This window comes from Myotis myotis, unplaced genomic scaffold, assembly GCF_014108235.1.
Source record: "Myotis myotis isolate mMyoMyo1 unplaced genomic scaffold, mMyoMyo1.p scaffold_m19_p_12, whole genome shotgun sequence".
In the NCBI taxonomy this organism is placed as follows: Eukaryota; Metazoa; Chordata; class Mammalia; order Chiroptera; family Vespertilionidae; genus Myotis; species Myotis myotis.
The window spans coordinates 56888962-56904409 of record NW_023416316.1 but is presented as its reverse complement, the minus strand read 5'-3'; the positions used below and the strand labels follow the sequence as shown (position 1 = coordinate 56904409).

The 15448-nt window shown below is 41.8% G+C and overlaps 1 protein-coding gene across 7 annotated transcripts in view; it reads left to right on the top strand.

Moving 5' to 3' along the window:
- Positions 1-15448, top strand: part of BNC2 (basonuclin 2) — a 429804-nt gene that overhangs the window by 293496 nt on the left and 120860 nt on the right. For all 7 annotated transcript variants that reach the window (XM_036331213.1, XM_036331212.1, XM_036331210.1 and 4 more), the window contains one exon: positions 6214-6449. In XM_036331213.1, the coding sequence (XP_036187106.1) occupies positions 6214-6449 (236 nt within the window). The remainder of the gene's footprint in view (positions 1-6213; positions 6450-15448) is intronic.

Here is a 15448-nt window from a genome sequence, read left to right as displayed (position 1 = left end):
GTTAAGTCATCTTCTAGGGGAGTATTACAAAATATCCTACTCTGTTCATATGATTCTTACCCATGGTCGGCAAACTGCGCCTCGCGAGCCACATGTGGCTCTTTGCCCCTTTGAGTGTGGCTCTTCCTAAGCCTTAGGAGTACCCTAATTAAGTTAATAACAGTGTACCTACTTATATAGTTTCAGTTTAAAAAATTTTGTTCTCAAAAGAAATTTCAGTAGTTGTACTGTTGATATTTGGCTCTGTTGACTAATGAGCTTGCCGACCACTCTTAGTCCATCCCTGCCCCCAAACTCTATCTGTGATTTTCAGTGGTCTGTGTGTGGTTTCTATCAGAATCACCTATGATGATTTTTCAACCATGACCACCTCGCTCTTGATCTTCTCCTTTAGGAGGTTGTGGCTCTGTGGCTGAGGTTTATCCAGTACCATAGTCAGTGGCTGTCACTGCTAGACATGTACTCTGCCCCCCAATCTGACAGTCATTGCTTTAATTAAACTTCCGGACACTTGTCAGAGTTTTACATGTAAAAGTATAGATCACTTTTATCTTATAAAATGTTTAATATTTTCTATGTCCTATTAAGAAGTAAACTTGTAAATTTTCTACAAGTTTTGGCTCATTTGACTCTTTATACTTATCTCTAAATATTTTGCCTCAAGAGTTACACATTCGTTGGATATCAGTGCTCTTACACACACATACGCTTAGTTCAGTGGTTCTTAAAATACTGTCCCTGGCCAAGCAGCATTAGCATCCTATGGAGATTTGTTAAAAATGCATATCCTTGGTCCCCAGACTCAATGAATCAGGAACTCTGGGGAGGTGGCCCAACAATCCATGTTTTAACAAGCTCTTCAGCTGATTCTGTTGCACATTTATTTAAGAACCTTACCTTAGCTCTCCTCCTTTCTTGCTTGTAAATTCCTAGTTTTCTTACAAGACTATGACTTCCTGGAAGAATTGCCCTCTCTTCTGTGTCCTAAAGTACTATATCAAATCTTTCTTATAGCATTGATATTGCTTGCATCTGTCTACCTTTGAAGGTGGAAGCCACAACATAAATTACTTTTGCATCTGTATGCGACACCAACCTCGGTGATGAGTTAAGTGCTGGTGAATAAATGAATGTATGCATGAGTGAAGGAGAAGAGCATTTAGGAGGAGTGGTGATCAATAAGGTCAGCTGCTATGGAGAGATCATGGAAAATAATGAAGGAGAAAAGCTATTGGATTTCATAGTAAGGCAGGTGTTGGTGACCTTTGAAATGCTTGCTTCAGCAGAGTGATGGGCAAGAAGCCCAGACTGCTGTGAGTTAGGGACTTCTAACATGATGAAGATTTCCAAGTTCCCAGAGTTCCTTATTGACTATTTATCTGAACATGTGGTAGAAACAGAATTTTCTTGGGAGACATAACTAAGTGACCTCAGACTGGTTGCTAAACCACATTGAGTCTGTGATCTCCAAATAGGTGATCATAGTTATAATGTGTGTTTTTTAATTTTTGAGAGGATAAAATGAGATCATTGTAAAACCCTGAAATGATGCATGCTATTTAGTTAGTACTTAGAGATCATTTCCTTTATTCCCCCATAATTATTTTTTATTTATTAATGTTGATGGCACTTATCACACTTTATAAATTTGTGCAAGATATGAAATTTTTAAGGATACTTCATTCCAGTCACTGGAGAAACTGCATTTGACCTGGAACTAAAATACCTTTTACTGAACCACTGACACCTGCTTTGAAATTACATGGTACCCAGCTGGAAACCCCAAAGGTAGTTGTCTTAGTTAAGGCTCTTTTAGATACAAGTTACAGAATCCTACTCCAAGCAGACATAAAAAGAGAGAGTTTGTTGGCTTTTGTATCCCAAGATTCTAGGTAAAGTACCCGCACCCAAAATGACCATGTCCGTATCTTCTGGATCAAACAATATTGGCAGTACCTGGTCTTTCTCAGATCACCTGCATCCCACCTGCCTTCCATGTGATTTTTGTTCTCAAGCATATATTTACCAGCGTCAGATTTTGAGGAAAGAGAAAAATTTCCCACTACTTATAACTAAAGTCCTTGATTCAACCTCATTGTTCAGACTAGGTCACTTGCCCATCCCTGTGGCCAAGCGACTGGGATATGCTGGTTTTTCAGGCCTGGCTTAAGGAATATTCTTTTTACAAGATAGGGGAAGAATGATTCCTCAAAGGGAAATTCAGTTTCTGTTACTAGAATAAAAGAGAGTAGGTGCAAAGCAGGTAAAACAATTGATTCCATTTTATTGTGTAGAAAAGTATGTTTTCAAACTGTGCTTCTGGGAACTCTAGGGCTCCAACTGAGATGCTTAAACAAGTTGAAGAGAAAAAGGGATTAACAAGCAAGCTCTCTAATCCATACTCACTCCAGCTTCACTTTTATATTTTTTTATACCCAGTTTTGGGTTAAGATTTTATTGGAAAATGATACTTTGGCAATACCATTTGTACAGGACTATTTAGCATGTGGTTAGGCCCATCTATATATATATATATATATACCTAATATGAAAATTGTCCCCTCGGGAGTTCGACCGGGAGATCGTGAGTTTGATTGCTCGCTATGATGTGCACTGACCACCAGGGGGAGGTGCAGAATGAAGGAAAGCCCCGGCCGGCAACAGGAAGGCCCCAATCAGCCCTGATCACCTGCCAGACCTAGGGACCCTACCTGGGCACGAATTTTGTGCACTGGGCCTCTAGTAAAGTATAAAGCAGGTGACTATCATTTCCCACTTCATGCCACTGAAAAAATTCTTGCCCTAACCTGCCTTCATCCCATTGACCCAACTCATATTTCTAACCCTACTAAGATCCAAATTTGAGTCCTCCACATTCAGACATAGGAAGATCATGACACTAAGCAGAAGTCCAGTTTTCAGTTTATCGATATTAATGACACTTAAAAAATCATCACTTACTCTTTGTTCTCAAGGAGACATCCCCAAAAGTTGTTGACAACTTGGTGACTCACTATGAGCTTACAATTATAAAGCAGAAAATATTGATACATTCAAGAAATTTGACAGGTCATGTTTGATGATATGTTTATGCCAAAATTTACAGTTGACATATGCAAGCTGGGCATTTTAATATTGTCCCAGCCTTTGTCTTTGGCTTATCTTCTAGGTAATTGCTGCTTAAATTGCACTCTTAGGAATCTTTCCTTATCTGTTATTGAATTTTTAAAACCTATCCAGTTCACCCTTTCATCCTCCATCACAGCTCAATGTGGCCAGGTGCTTGTTTGTATAAATAAAGTTTTATTGTAACACAGACATGCCCATTAGTTTCAGTCTGACCTGCTTTCATAGCCACAGAGGTGATTAGTTAGGGAAGAGAATGTAAAACCCATAAGAAGTAAAAATATTTACTATCTGGTCCTTCACAGAAAAAAGTTATTGACCTGTGTTCTATGTCTCTGTGGCTTGTAACAGAATTCCTACTTCATAACATATGTCATACTTACTAGTGTGAAGAGGAATCAGGTAATGTCCTTATTATACTCTCACTCTCTGGTGTTCTCAAAAGCGTATCTAGGGAAATGTTTTTGCCATACCTATTCCACCTGTGCTCTTTCAATTATCTGAACAATTTCTCTATGTTTCTCTACCCTCAACAGGTTAGTCTTCTTTTCCTTCTAAAAACTGCCTGCCGTTTTTAAGGGGTGGGAGGGAGAGGGCTAATATGACATTTTCCCACCTAGCCTTCGAACACATTGGTACACACACCTACATGTACTCAGTGCATAAGTACAAGGTCTAAACACATGGACAAAAATCAGGATTTAGTATCAATTACTTACCCCTACTAAACCCTCTCGATTTCCTATTTGTTGTGGTATAAGCAGAGTATTTTGTGACGAAGTGATTGATCTGGGCCAGGAGGGTTGATGGAAGAGAGTTGGAGAGCAGGTTTTCCCTGACCTAGTCACTGGGTTCTGGAAGCAGAGCAGCCACTCAGCAGAGTAGTTTAGCTGTTCTTGAAGAAGAACGGGGATAATAATACTTCTTTCCTGCATTTTTGCAGGCTCAATGCCCTGTGGGGTGAGAGAAGTCTTCAATCCCTAGGCTTGTGAATCCCTTATCTTTCCCAAACGTTAAATTAATTTTTAAGGCTATTTATTCAAAGTTGACTCAACCACTAGAATAGGAAAGATCAGACAAATCAACTGCAAGAAATGAAGTATGAGAAAACCCGAACTCTTTGACAAAGTATTCCTGGGAGTAAATGTGTTGAATGAAGCCAGCGGGTAAATGATAAGGGCCTTTACACTATGGATGTAAGAAAGCAATTTATCAAGAGTACATGAACTCTCTAGTGACCACAAGTCAGGAGGAAACCAGAGTGGAGGAGGAGCTCTGAAAAACTACATTTCAAATAAGTAAAAACCGTGTGTGTGCATGCACTTTTAAATACCTGCATTAATATGCAGAGACACTGGTATATTCAAATAAGAGTTACTCAGCGTGCACATGGGCAATACAGTACAGTACGTACCGTTATGGGCTAAGGTGGAGGGAAGGGTGGGTGAGAAAGACCAGGCAGGGATTTAGAACTTGCAGAAACGTTGGGTACTGTACTCTCAGGTATAGTTAGAATTTGAGCCTGGATGTTATCTGAAAGCCACTGTCCTCACTCAAGAGATTAGATGACCATTTTTTCAGGCTCAGGTGTTTATCTGTTTTAATCCCCAGAAGGCCATATGTGTGTAATTCTTACAATTGACCTAATGCTTTTGTGTCTTCTTCAGGAGTTCAAAGCACCTCTCATTCATTATCTCATTAATCATTGCAGCAGCATCTCTTTGAGCCCTGGATATAATACAATGTTATCTTAATTCACTTTAAAGAAACTGAGGAAAAATATAATTATATTATTTGCAATAGTAACTATTTGCAATAGTTAATTCCCAGTAAGTCAGATAAGGATGGGGACTCGAAGTATGATCTGATCTTGGCTTTAAGATCTAGAGGAGCGAGATAATTTTTTAGATTTGAGGAGGAAAAGGCCTAATTGTTGAAATATTAATTTAATTAAAATATTTACTCTGAAAATGGTCTTCCTTCGTTTTCTGTACTGAGGTAACAGCTGAAATTCACAGAACTTCTCAAACTTTGATTATAGTCATTGTTTTCCATTTTCATTTGACACTAAACCCTGGTCAGAGCTGTTTAAAAGATGACTAAATTATGGCTTGAATGTATTTTTTTCTTCTTTTTTTTTTGGTTTGTTTTTGTTTCTCCTGGATAACTTTTATAGAACATGCCAGTGAACACTAAACTAAATCTCACAGGTGAACAGCAAGAGGTAAAAGTGGGAGACCTAAGTCTCTGGATAATCTCCCTTCGCTCCTGGTAATTTAACTTGAGAGCCCTACACTGATGTCAGCTTTCCTTATTATTCCTTTGAAATTAGGCCTTTTAGGCCCCTGCATTCTGAAGAACATGCTTCTCTTCCTCTTTAAACCATTCAGGTTTTACAAGGGGTGGATTTTATTTTTATTTTTTTAAATATAACTTTATTGATTTTAGAGACGAAGGGAGAGATAGAAACATCAGTGATGAGAGAAAATCATTGATCAGCTGCCTCCTGCATGCTCCCCTAGTGGGAATGGAGCCCGCAACCTGGGTATGCACCCTTGACCAGAATCGAACCTGGAACCCTTCAGTCCACAGGCCGACACTCTATTCACTGAGCCAAACCGGCTAGGGCAAATTTTATTTTTTTAAATTATATTGGTCGAGCCTGTTCTTACGACATAAGGTGGAGGTTGTTCGTTTTTTCTTTGGTGGGGGAAGGGAGGACACCATGATAACTTGGGTTGCACCATAATTCAATTAGCTAATTAATTAGTCTGGTTTGTAGAGTCAGCCACAGTCATTTAGAAACATCCTCAGTGGCTCTGTTTCTGAAAGTTGAATACGTTTTGTATTTTCTTGCTGTCTTTTGCAGTCTGCAATTTATAAACAAAACAGGGAGGAGGTGGGAAGAGAACTATTTACATTGCAAACACTTGCTTAAAGACTTAATGTGGTTTTCCTGTGGTGATCTGCAGCCTTAGAAATGGAGCCCTGATAACTTCCAGTAACAACTTATTTCTGCTTTGTTTGTCCTCTCCCTTTGTCTCTTTATTCCCATCCACCTCCGGAACCTTGGTGGGACCACCACAGCCTTGGATAAGCTCAGCACCCAGCACCTGTACCACCCCACGCAAGTGGAGATTGTGCAGTCCAACGTGGTGTTTGACATCAGCAGCCTGATGCTCTACGGGACACAAGCGGTGCCCGTGCGGCTAAAGATCCTGCTGGACCGGCTCTTCAGTGTCCTGAAGCAGGAGGAGGTGCTACACATCCTGCACGGCCTGGGCTGGACGCTACGGGACTACGTTCGGGGGTACATCCTTCAGGTAGGGGGAGGACATTGAAGCTGGTGTCTGTGGCCAGCTCTAGGAGGGGTTGGGTGAAAGCCCTTGGCAAGCAAACCTGGTCTCCTTCCTGCCTGTCGCAGTCCCAGGCAGGCACACCCTCCCCTGGTTAGAACGTTGCTTTTGGCAGGCTTGCGGGGAAATTGGAAAGAAGGAGTGACGTCCCAGCGGGCTGACAGCAGGCTTCAGTGGTGTATGTTAGGAAGGAAACAGTGGCCTGTTGCCTAGTGTTGCTTTGTTTGCCTCCTTTTGAATCCAGCTCTCTCTCCCTGCACCATGAGCGCCCTGGCTTCTCCAGCAAGTCTTGCTGTAGCCCTACTCAAGAGGGAGGGCTCTTTGAGGTGGGTGATGCCTGTGTGGAAATCTGAGATGACATTTCATCTGGGTTTAGTAAGGCTTGTTCTCACCCTTAATTTGTAGGTTCGGTGTTTTGTTGGTTGTCTGTGCACCCTAACTAATTATTGCTTCTTCGTCCAAATCAAAGGAAGAACTATAATGTCTATAAATTCCCCGCTTTTGTAACCAGTCAACCTTCACACTCCAAAACATGCAGGCATGGTTGTAGATTTGGCCTTCATAGCACCTGCTCTTACAGCCCGAACCCTCTCTTTGTGTCAGTAGGTCTTAAAGCTCTTCTGGGAGGCCCACAGCCTCCACTCCCTTCCCCTGCAACCTCCCCTGCCCCCCTTTCATCATATTTTGCAGTATGTTATGAGTGGTTTTGCATTGTGTACTTTGCCTCTGAAGTATTTTTATGGCCATCTGTCTTCCTACGACCCTTGAAGGGTAAATGTTGAAAACAGCATGTTGGGAGACCCCAGGACCCAAAAAGACTACATGGATGATGAAGAAGGTCTCCCTCCTGCCAGAGGAGAGCATAGTGGAAAAGGTAGACTCTGAAGTGATTTTTGAAATTTCCTGCGGGGATAATACCAGGAGGATTGAGCCCTTCAAAAAAATTGCTTTTGGCTCTGCCAGCCTGTTTATTCCCCAAGTTACCTTGTGTTGTGTGCAAGGCCTTGGCTGCCAGCTTGGTATGTGAGGAGTGGGGGCCCCGCAAGTCTCCCCTTGCTTTAACCTGGCATCAAAACACACATTCCTGTCATTCTCCTGTGTGGTCCCCCCAGGTGTTAGCCAGGGCAGGAGAGCAGGGGAGGGGTGATGAGTGAGCATAGAGAAAGAGGGGAAGTGGGATAATCTTTCTGCTCCCAGGTCTGCTATAGGAGGCAGAGAATCATATTTTTTCGTTTAGTGAGATGTCAACTTGGAAGGCACAGAAAATTTGGTCTTCTGAAGATGAGATGATGATGTTAATAGGAATACTTGTCTATTACATTTTCAGTGTACAGAAGACTTTCACAAGCATTCTCTCACTTGCCTCAGGATGGGGACATTTCAGTGGGGTGAGTGGAAAGTTAAGTGCTGGGTGGTCAGGGGAACTGAGGGGGCACAAGGTCCAGGAGGAAGGGCCAGGAAAAGCAAAGCATGGAGCCAGTTTAAGGATCCCGGATCGTGCTGCCTCAAGACACATCCGGGCCACGTCTTTCTGCAGACGTTTCCGCAACACGATTATTAGTGTCCATTTTGGATTGATTCTGTCCTACACCAGTGGTGGGGAACCTTTCTCTGCCAAAGGCCATATGGATATTTATAACATCATTCGAGGGCCATACAGAATTATCAACTTAAAAGTTAGGCTGCTGTATTTGGTCAGACATTTAACTCACCCCTAATGCCTTGGCAGGGCCAGACCAAATGATTTCAAGAGCCTTATACAGCCCTCGGGCCCGACGTTCCCTGACCCTGTCCTACATGAAAGAACAGACCTCTTGCAAATGTTTGAGTGGAACTGTTAGCTAGGTTCAGCACTTTTTCCTTTATTTACTCAAGTATTTTGCCCCGATCTAGTATTGTCCTTTCTGCCTCCACTTAGATGCTTATTAGTTTGATCATCAGTGCTGTATTTCAGTTCTGCATGTACTATATGTTTGCCTAAGCTATGTGGAGCATATGCATGGTGTCTCTCTGTCCAAACAAATAGATATTTACATGACTGTGATTCTTTGCCATCTTAACAACCCAGCTTACGGCAGCACCTGATTGTCAGTAAATACCGAACCTTTTGGATGTTCTGCGGTGTGGTCGTAATGTTCTGCCTTGACTGGTGCCTATTTTTTGTTTTACTTGAAATTATTAGAGATGTTAGTCCCCTCCCCCACCCCCACCCCCCAAAAAAACCCACAAAATTTCAACATAGCTGTAAGGCAAGCTTAGAAAACATACTCCATATTTTATTTTTGTATGAGGGCTCAGGTTTTAAAGATACAAAATTGCAAGAGAAATTAATGTGAGAGAAAAATTCACCAAAACCATAAACTAACCATTTATAAAATCTCTTATTGTTGAGGTCAAATATTGCATATAAAGAACACTGTCATTTATTGTTATACTTAAATTATGATTAATTTTCATTAAATTTAATATGCATTTTGACAAAGTCTCAAATTTAATATAATTCTCCATTCAGAGTCTAGAATTGACATTTTGAGAAAATCATAGATGATTTTTACATTTGAGGATCACTAGGTTTAGTTTCTGTCTTGTTTATTGATAGAATTGATATAATATAGATTTTATTTAAATGATGCTTTTTGTTATTCAGCATTTATTATCTACTTACTCCTTGGAGAAAACAGTTCTTGGTTTAGAAAAAAAGCAAGAAGTCAGAGAACACAAAACTGCTATCACTTGTGTAGTGATAAAATGCTCATTTAAAAAATAATAAAGCAAATCCCCCCAAACAAGAGCTAGACTATAGAAATAAACCCTTTTTCTCTAAAGCAGTGTTATTTGACTATTGGTCAATAGTTTAAAATTATATGTAGTAATGATAAAGCATGCACAAATGCCTTAGAATATAATTATATATAAAATTTTTGTACAAGTAGACTATAAAATGTTCCATAGGTTGTGGAACCCTATAATGCACTATTAGTGTACAAGTCATTTTATCTGGCTAAAACTCAATTGTCTTGTAGCCCTCAAGGCATCAATTTTAGCATTATTGCTCTCAACAACAGTATATTGAATATTATGTCAGTTAAAGGAGAATAATTATCAAGTCAAGTTAGGGTGGCTGTTAGTCTTACCACATATTGACTTGGTTAGCAGTTGGCTATAGATTGTGTTACTGGGCAAATGAAGATGTACGGGGAGTTGAACTGGGCCCAAACCTCCATCCCTAACGTATACACAGCTACTCCTGGTTTCAGAGATGGTTTTGAATGTGGAATAATAGCATGTGTCTAATTGGATTTTGAATTTTTGGTTTTGGACGTGGGGGGGAAAAGAGGATCATGTCATTCACAGTATCATTTGCAAGCATGTATGAAATGGTTTTTTAAAGAAAGAGGGGGATGGCAGTGATGCCACAGATTCATTTAAAAGACTAGCAATACCTTTCAAGAATTCTGTACTGTTTTGATAAAAATTACTGTTCCTTTATGTGATTATCTATGTAACTCATTAGCTAGCCAGCTGGGTGTAAAGTTCATAGTATATCTTGGACTACAGTGATTTAAGATTCTAGGAATATCTTAAAGGTAAACAGTCCAGTATTCTCCCGTGTACCAATTAAACTATTCATTATTAAAGTACAGAAAAAAATGAGATAAATTTGAAGTATTTTTCCACAAAGTAGCAATAAAAGGAAATATGCAATTAGATGCTAAAATCTAAATATAAAGGGAAATAAGTTTTTTTCTTCTTCTTCTAAGGACTAATTCTTATTTCAAGTCTGTATCTCACTTATTTCCCTGTCTTTGGCCTAGGATATAAAAATATAGGTGATTATCACTGTTGAATGTAAGCATTTAAAAATCAAGTTTTCACAGTCTCTGTTCAGTTTGAATTTGTGACTGACTTGCCTGGGCTCGAGACTATCTGTGGAAATCTTCTTTGCAAATGAGTCCTGCCAGAATTCAAGGAACCATGTCAGACACTAGGAATAATTAGCTGAGGCGTCAGGCCTTGTGAGAGAATGGATAGTGATGCACGTTTCAAATCACCTGTGTCTTGAAACCATCAGAACTAATAGAACAATCAGCACTTTAGAAGAACATGTCCCAGAGTATTGGGGATGGTTTGGGGGGAAGCATTAGTCTTCTGGAGATTGGAGATTTGACTTTAGATTTGGGAAGAAGTACACTCTTGCCTCTTCTCTTGGAGCCCCTTGATAACATTAGCATAATACAGGCTCTGAGGTGTTCTGGAATAAGTGGTTTGTGAGAGCAGGTAAGTAGCTTCCACCAACCTTTCCCACGTAGTAGCCTTTTTCTGTCTCAGCCGTGGGCAAACTACGGCCCGCGGGCCGGATCCGGCCCATTCGGCTGTTCTATCCGGCCCGCGGAGCCGAAAGAGCGGAGGGTTCTCTTGCTCTCCCCTCCGCTCCTTCACCAGCAGCAGTGTTAACATGGCAACGTCGGGAAACACGGCCGCAGCTCCTTCTTCTGAGTCCAGTTTAAGAACCCACTGTGGCCCTCGAGTCAAAAAGGTTGCCCACCCCTGTGCCATAAGAAGTCTTCAGTTCCCGAACACACTTGGCTCTTCTTCCACTTGGCCTGTTTGTGAGCACCGTGTCTTCGGCCTGGATTCCCCTCCTTCTCTCTCTGCATGGGCAATTTCTTGTCTGTTAGGGGTCAGCCCCACTTTTTCCCAGAGACCTATTCTGTGCAGCTTCACCAATGCAGGTCTTCTCCAGTGTGGCTCTGTTTGAGGATTCTGTTTCCCTTAAGCTCTAATCCAAATTAAAATTAATCAATTAAATCAACTGTTAAAATGTTTGTTTTTCCCCCTGCTTCCTCACTAGGGAACACTGTAAAAGCAGGGTACTCAATAACTATCTGTTAAATGACTGGGAAAAGAAACCTGCTTAACCTGGCATAACTTGATATTTCACCAAGGAACTCGCGGAATATATTCAGTAACTTCGTTTGGTCCAAGGGCCCTTCATCTTCCTTCAGGTTTCCTGGGGACTAAATTCTGTGACCACAGCTGGGTTGGTGAAAGCATTAAGAAGAGAATCAAGAAGTCTAGAGGTCTGTATAGAATAAGTGTTTTGGGGTAGAAAAACATCAATATTAAGCAAACACTTGCATCTAGACAGCCCTTTGTGCAGCAAGTTCCCATATTAATTAGTTTTTTTGAGTTCCCAGTGAATTAACATTTGGAGTAGTTGAAGCTCAAAGAGGTTAGTTAAGCGACTTTCCTGTGATCACAGAAGCTGTAAATTGGCACAGCTGATGCATGGTAAGCTTCCTGAGGAAGAGAACCCCTCGGCACACAGCTGGGCACATAGTAGGGCTTACCAAATGTTGAGGGAGGAAATTTTGAAGTCTGATTTTAACTATGACTCTATAGGCAGTGTTTGGATACGTTTTGTGTTTTTGAGACTCCAAAGCTGTCTTTCCAGAACTAGAATCTTGTAGCATGAGGTGGTATGGTTTGGGAAACAGAGAAGGTCGAAGAAACCTGAACTGACAGACTAAGTTAAGATCTCTCTTAGAGTAAGAGGTCGGCCCTCGCTCCGCCCAGACCGCGCCGCCCTCGGACGTAGGTGCTCTCCCCCACACGGTGTCATCCCCAGAGCGTGGCGCGGCCCCTTCTCCGATTCCCTTCTGGAAGGGTAAAAGCAAACGTTGCAAAGCGCGTGGCCTGAGTGAGGGGAGGACCGAGGGGCGGGTTTCAGGGGCCGCCTGGCTGGGCGCACTGGGCAAGGTCGCGGCCGGCCACCTGCAGCTGGCGTTGGGCGTGGGCAGCTCGGCGGCCTAGTTGCCTTGGCACAAGGGGGAGGCCGTGGGGGTTTTTATCTGAGTCAGGATGAGCCGCGGTCCGCGGGTGAAGGCGGGGCAGGAGGGGACTGGGGGCGGGGTGGAGTGTTGACACTTTCACTCCCCACTGAACCTTCTTTCTGGGGCGCAGGCCACCGGGCTGAGAGTGGGGGAGTGGGTGTCCATTCATCCCAGGCAGCCTTATTCCCGCTTGACCTGTTCCACTTGGTCTGTTCTGAGCGCTTCTAGGTCTACTGGTGATGGCAGGGGGAGGGTGGGGACTCAGCCAGGAAGGAGGGTCTGACCTCATCATCCATCTCCACCCTGGATCCCTGCCTCCGCCTGGTCCCCCAGCTTTCGGGCCCCTCCAGTGCGTTCAACAGAGGGCCATCAGCATGATCTAGCTAAAATGAGATCTGGCCTGGCCACTCCCCTGTGAAAGGACTTCAAGGCTCCCCATTGCTTCTAGAATCAAATCCAAATTCCTTCCCCTCCCTCTGTCCCTTGCTTCCCACAGCTGCCTTTTTCCACATGGGCTCCAGGCACCCTGGGCAATTTCTCATTCCTGCTATGGACAGTGGGGGTGCACTTCCAAGCCTTTGGCCTTTGCACATGCTGTTTTCCTTCTTTGGAATGCCCTTCCTCCTATAATAAGTCTGGCAAATTCTTCAACCCAGTTCAGATATCATCTCCAAGATACCAATATCCAGCTCAGATACCATCCTCCCTTCCTTTGATACCTGCCCTCATTGGCTGTAAGCTAGCTTCCATAGTTCTTTGTATACAACCCAATTACAGCAGGCACCAGGTCAAAAAAAAGAAAAAGAAAAAAAAAATCTCTCTTATATTTGGTGGATCATAACTGCCCAACCATAGGCAACATTAGGTGAAATTGGTTCCCCTTTTATGGTATTTTTTTCTCGGCTATTTTTAAGTATTCCATCTTGTTTCTGGTTACCTTTGCTATTTCATGACCAAAACCTTTTCTCTAGATCTGATGTTTATCGTTAATGCTTCATTGTGAATTCTGCTCTTTGACTTACCTTTTCAGGGATCCATGCCTTTTGTAATTAAGTGTAAAAAAGGGGGTGTGTTTTTTCATTTTCATTTTATTTTTTCCCTAATTAATAAGATTTCAAGTTTCTTTCATGTTCAGGGGGTGGAACAGAGGTGAAATAGCTCTTTTCTGGGTCCATAAAAGGATACCAAGTTGAATGGAAAAGGAGGAACCAATACTGATGAGAATATTGGGCTAAAGTCCCAGTTCTGCCACTGATTACTTATGTGAATATGGAAAATTTTGCCAGTCTCAGCCATAGTTTCTTCATCTTTAAAATTGAGATAACCCTTTATACCTCTCTTGCTTTTGAGTGGCAAAGGATGAAGTGATGTAGATGAAAGCATGTTGTAAACTCTTACTCAAAAGGGTATTATTTTTCACTTACATCTATGCATAAACCTAACTCTGACCAGTTACTGCAGGGAAATAGTAGGTGCCAAACCTGTTTCTCTGCAGATGTCAAATGCTTAGAAAAAGATAAGAAATCCATTGTAGGTTTTAGTTAATATCATTAGAATAAATGCTAGTTGTTTCAGTAAGTACACCCTGAAATTTTAGTGGCCTAACACAATAGGAGTTTGTTTCTCCCTCTCATCAAGACCAGTTAGCATTTCTGGGTGGTGAATGCTTTCCTCTTAGAGTTGATTTGAGGAGAGGTCATTTTAGGGCCCCTGCCATTTTATGGCTCTTCCATTCTCTGGGGCCTTAGCTTCCTCATCCAGGTGGCAGCCCTAGGAGAGGTGAAGGTCTTTATGGGAGGTTTTCATGGACCTGGCTGGAAAGGAGAGTGACTTCTCCCCACATGTCACTAATCCAAGCTTGTATCTAAATGGAGCCAGCTGACTGAGGGGGACTGGGACATGTAGTGCCAGGCTGAGCAGCTGCTCCCGGCTCTATCTGTGCAGCATAGAGGATGAGCACAGGTCAGGGCCTCACTCAGGTGTGGTGGCATAGCCATCATTCTGCTTATTTTTAATACAGTTGGACCAGGAAAGCTTAGAGCAGCAGATTAGTGTGGTAAAGGTAAGTTAATGGGTTTGAATCCTGGCTCCAGTTCTTACTAGATATGTGGAAAATAGGGTCTGTATCCCTTAACCTATATGCCCATAAAGTATTGAGTAGTATCACTTGCCTGAGTATCCAGTAAATGTTAACTACCAATGTTTATGGTGATGACGAAAAACATGATGACATTAACTATTTTGCCAACATGGCCATTTTAGACCTTTGTGTATACAGCAGCCTTAAATCCTGATGTTTTATATTTCACCTTGTCTTTTAGAACAGTGCTCCCCAACCAGGCAGGCCAAAGGGCATCTACTATTCAATTGTAAATAAAGAATACATTTGTGCATATACTTATGAACACAGACAAACACGTACATACTAGTAATGCATGCTTGATTACATATAATGAGCAGGAGGGCATAGTGACAAAGATTTTGGACTTGCGAGTGGGACAGACTGGGGTATGAATCCTATTTTCACTTTTTGATAGCTCTGTTACTTATGATAGGTCATTTTACATGTTTGAACCTGAGTTTCTTCATCTGTAAATGTTAAATGAAATGATATTTATAAAGTGCTTAGTGAAGTAAATAGTCTATAGGACTCTCATTAGTATTAACCAATATTACATTGTGAGTGAATATGCAAGTGTGTTATTTTTTTAGTTTTGACTCATTCCATATATGACTATCATTTTTATTACCCTCTATCTCAATAACTCTTCTAATACTTTTCCAAGCACCTGACATAGAATGAATGAGTACTTGATGAATTTATTAAGCTCATTAGAGCATCTGAGCTTTCACCCCATTGTATAAAGTAAAATTATTTAAAATAGGCACCCTTTTTAAAAAATATGTTTTATTTATTTCAGAGAGAGGAAGGGAGAGGGAGAGCGAGATAGAAACATCAATGATGAGAGAGAATCATTGATCAATCGGCTGCCTCCTGCGTTTCCCCCATTGAGGATCAGCCACAACCTGGATATGTGCCCTGAGTGGGAATCGAACCGTGACTTCCTGGTTCATGAGTGGCCACCCAACCAAGAAGCCACGCTGGCCAGGCTAGGCATCCTTTTTATGGGT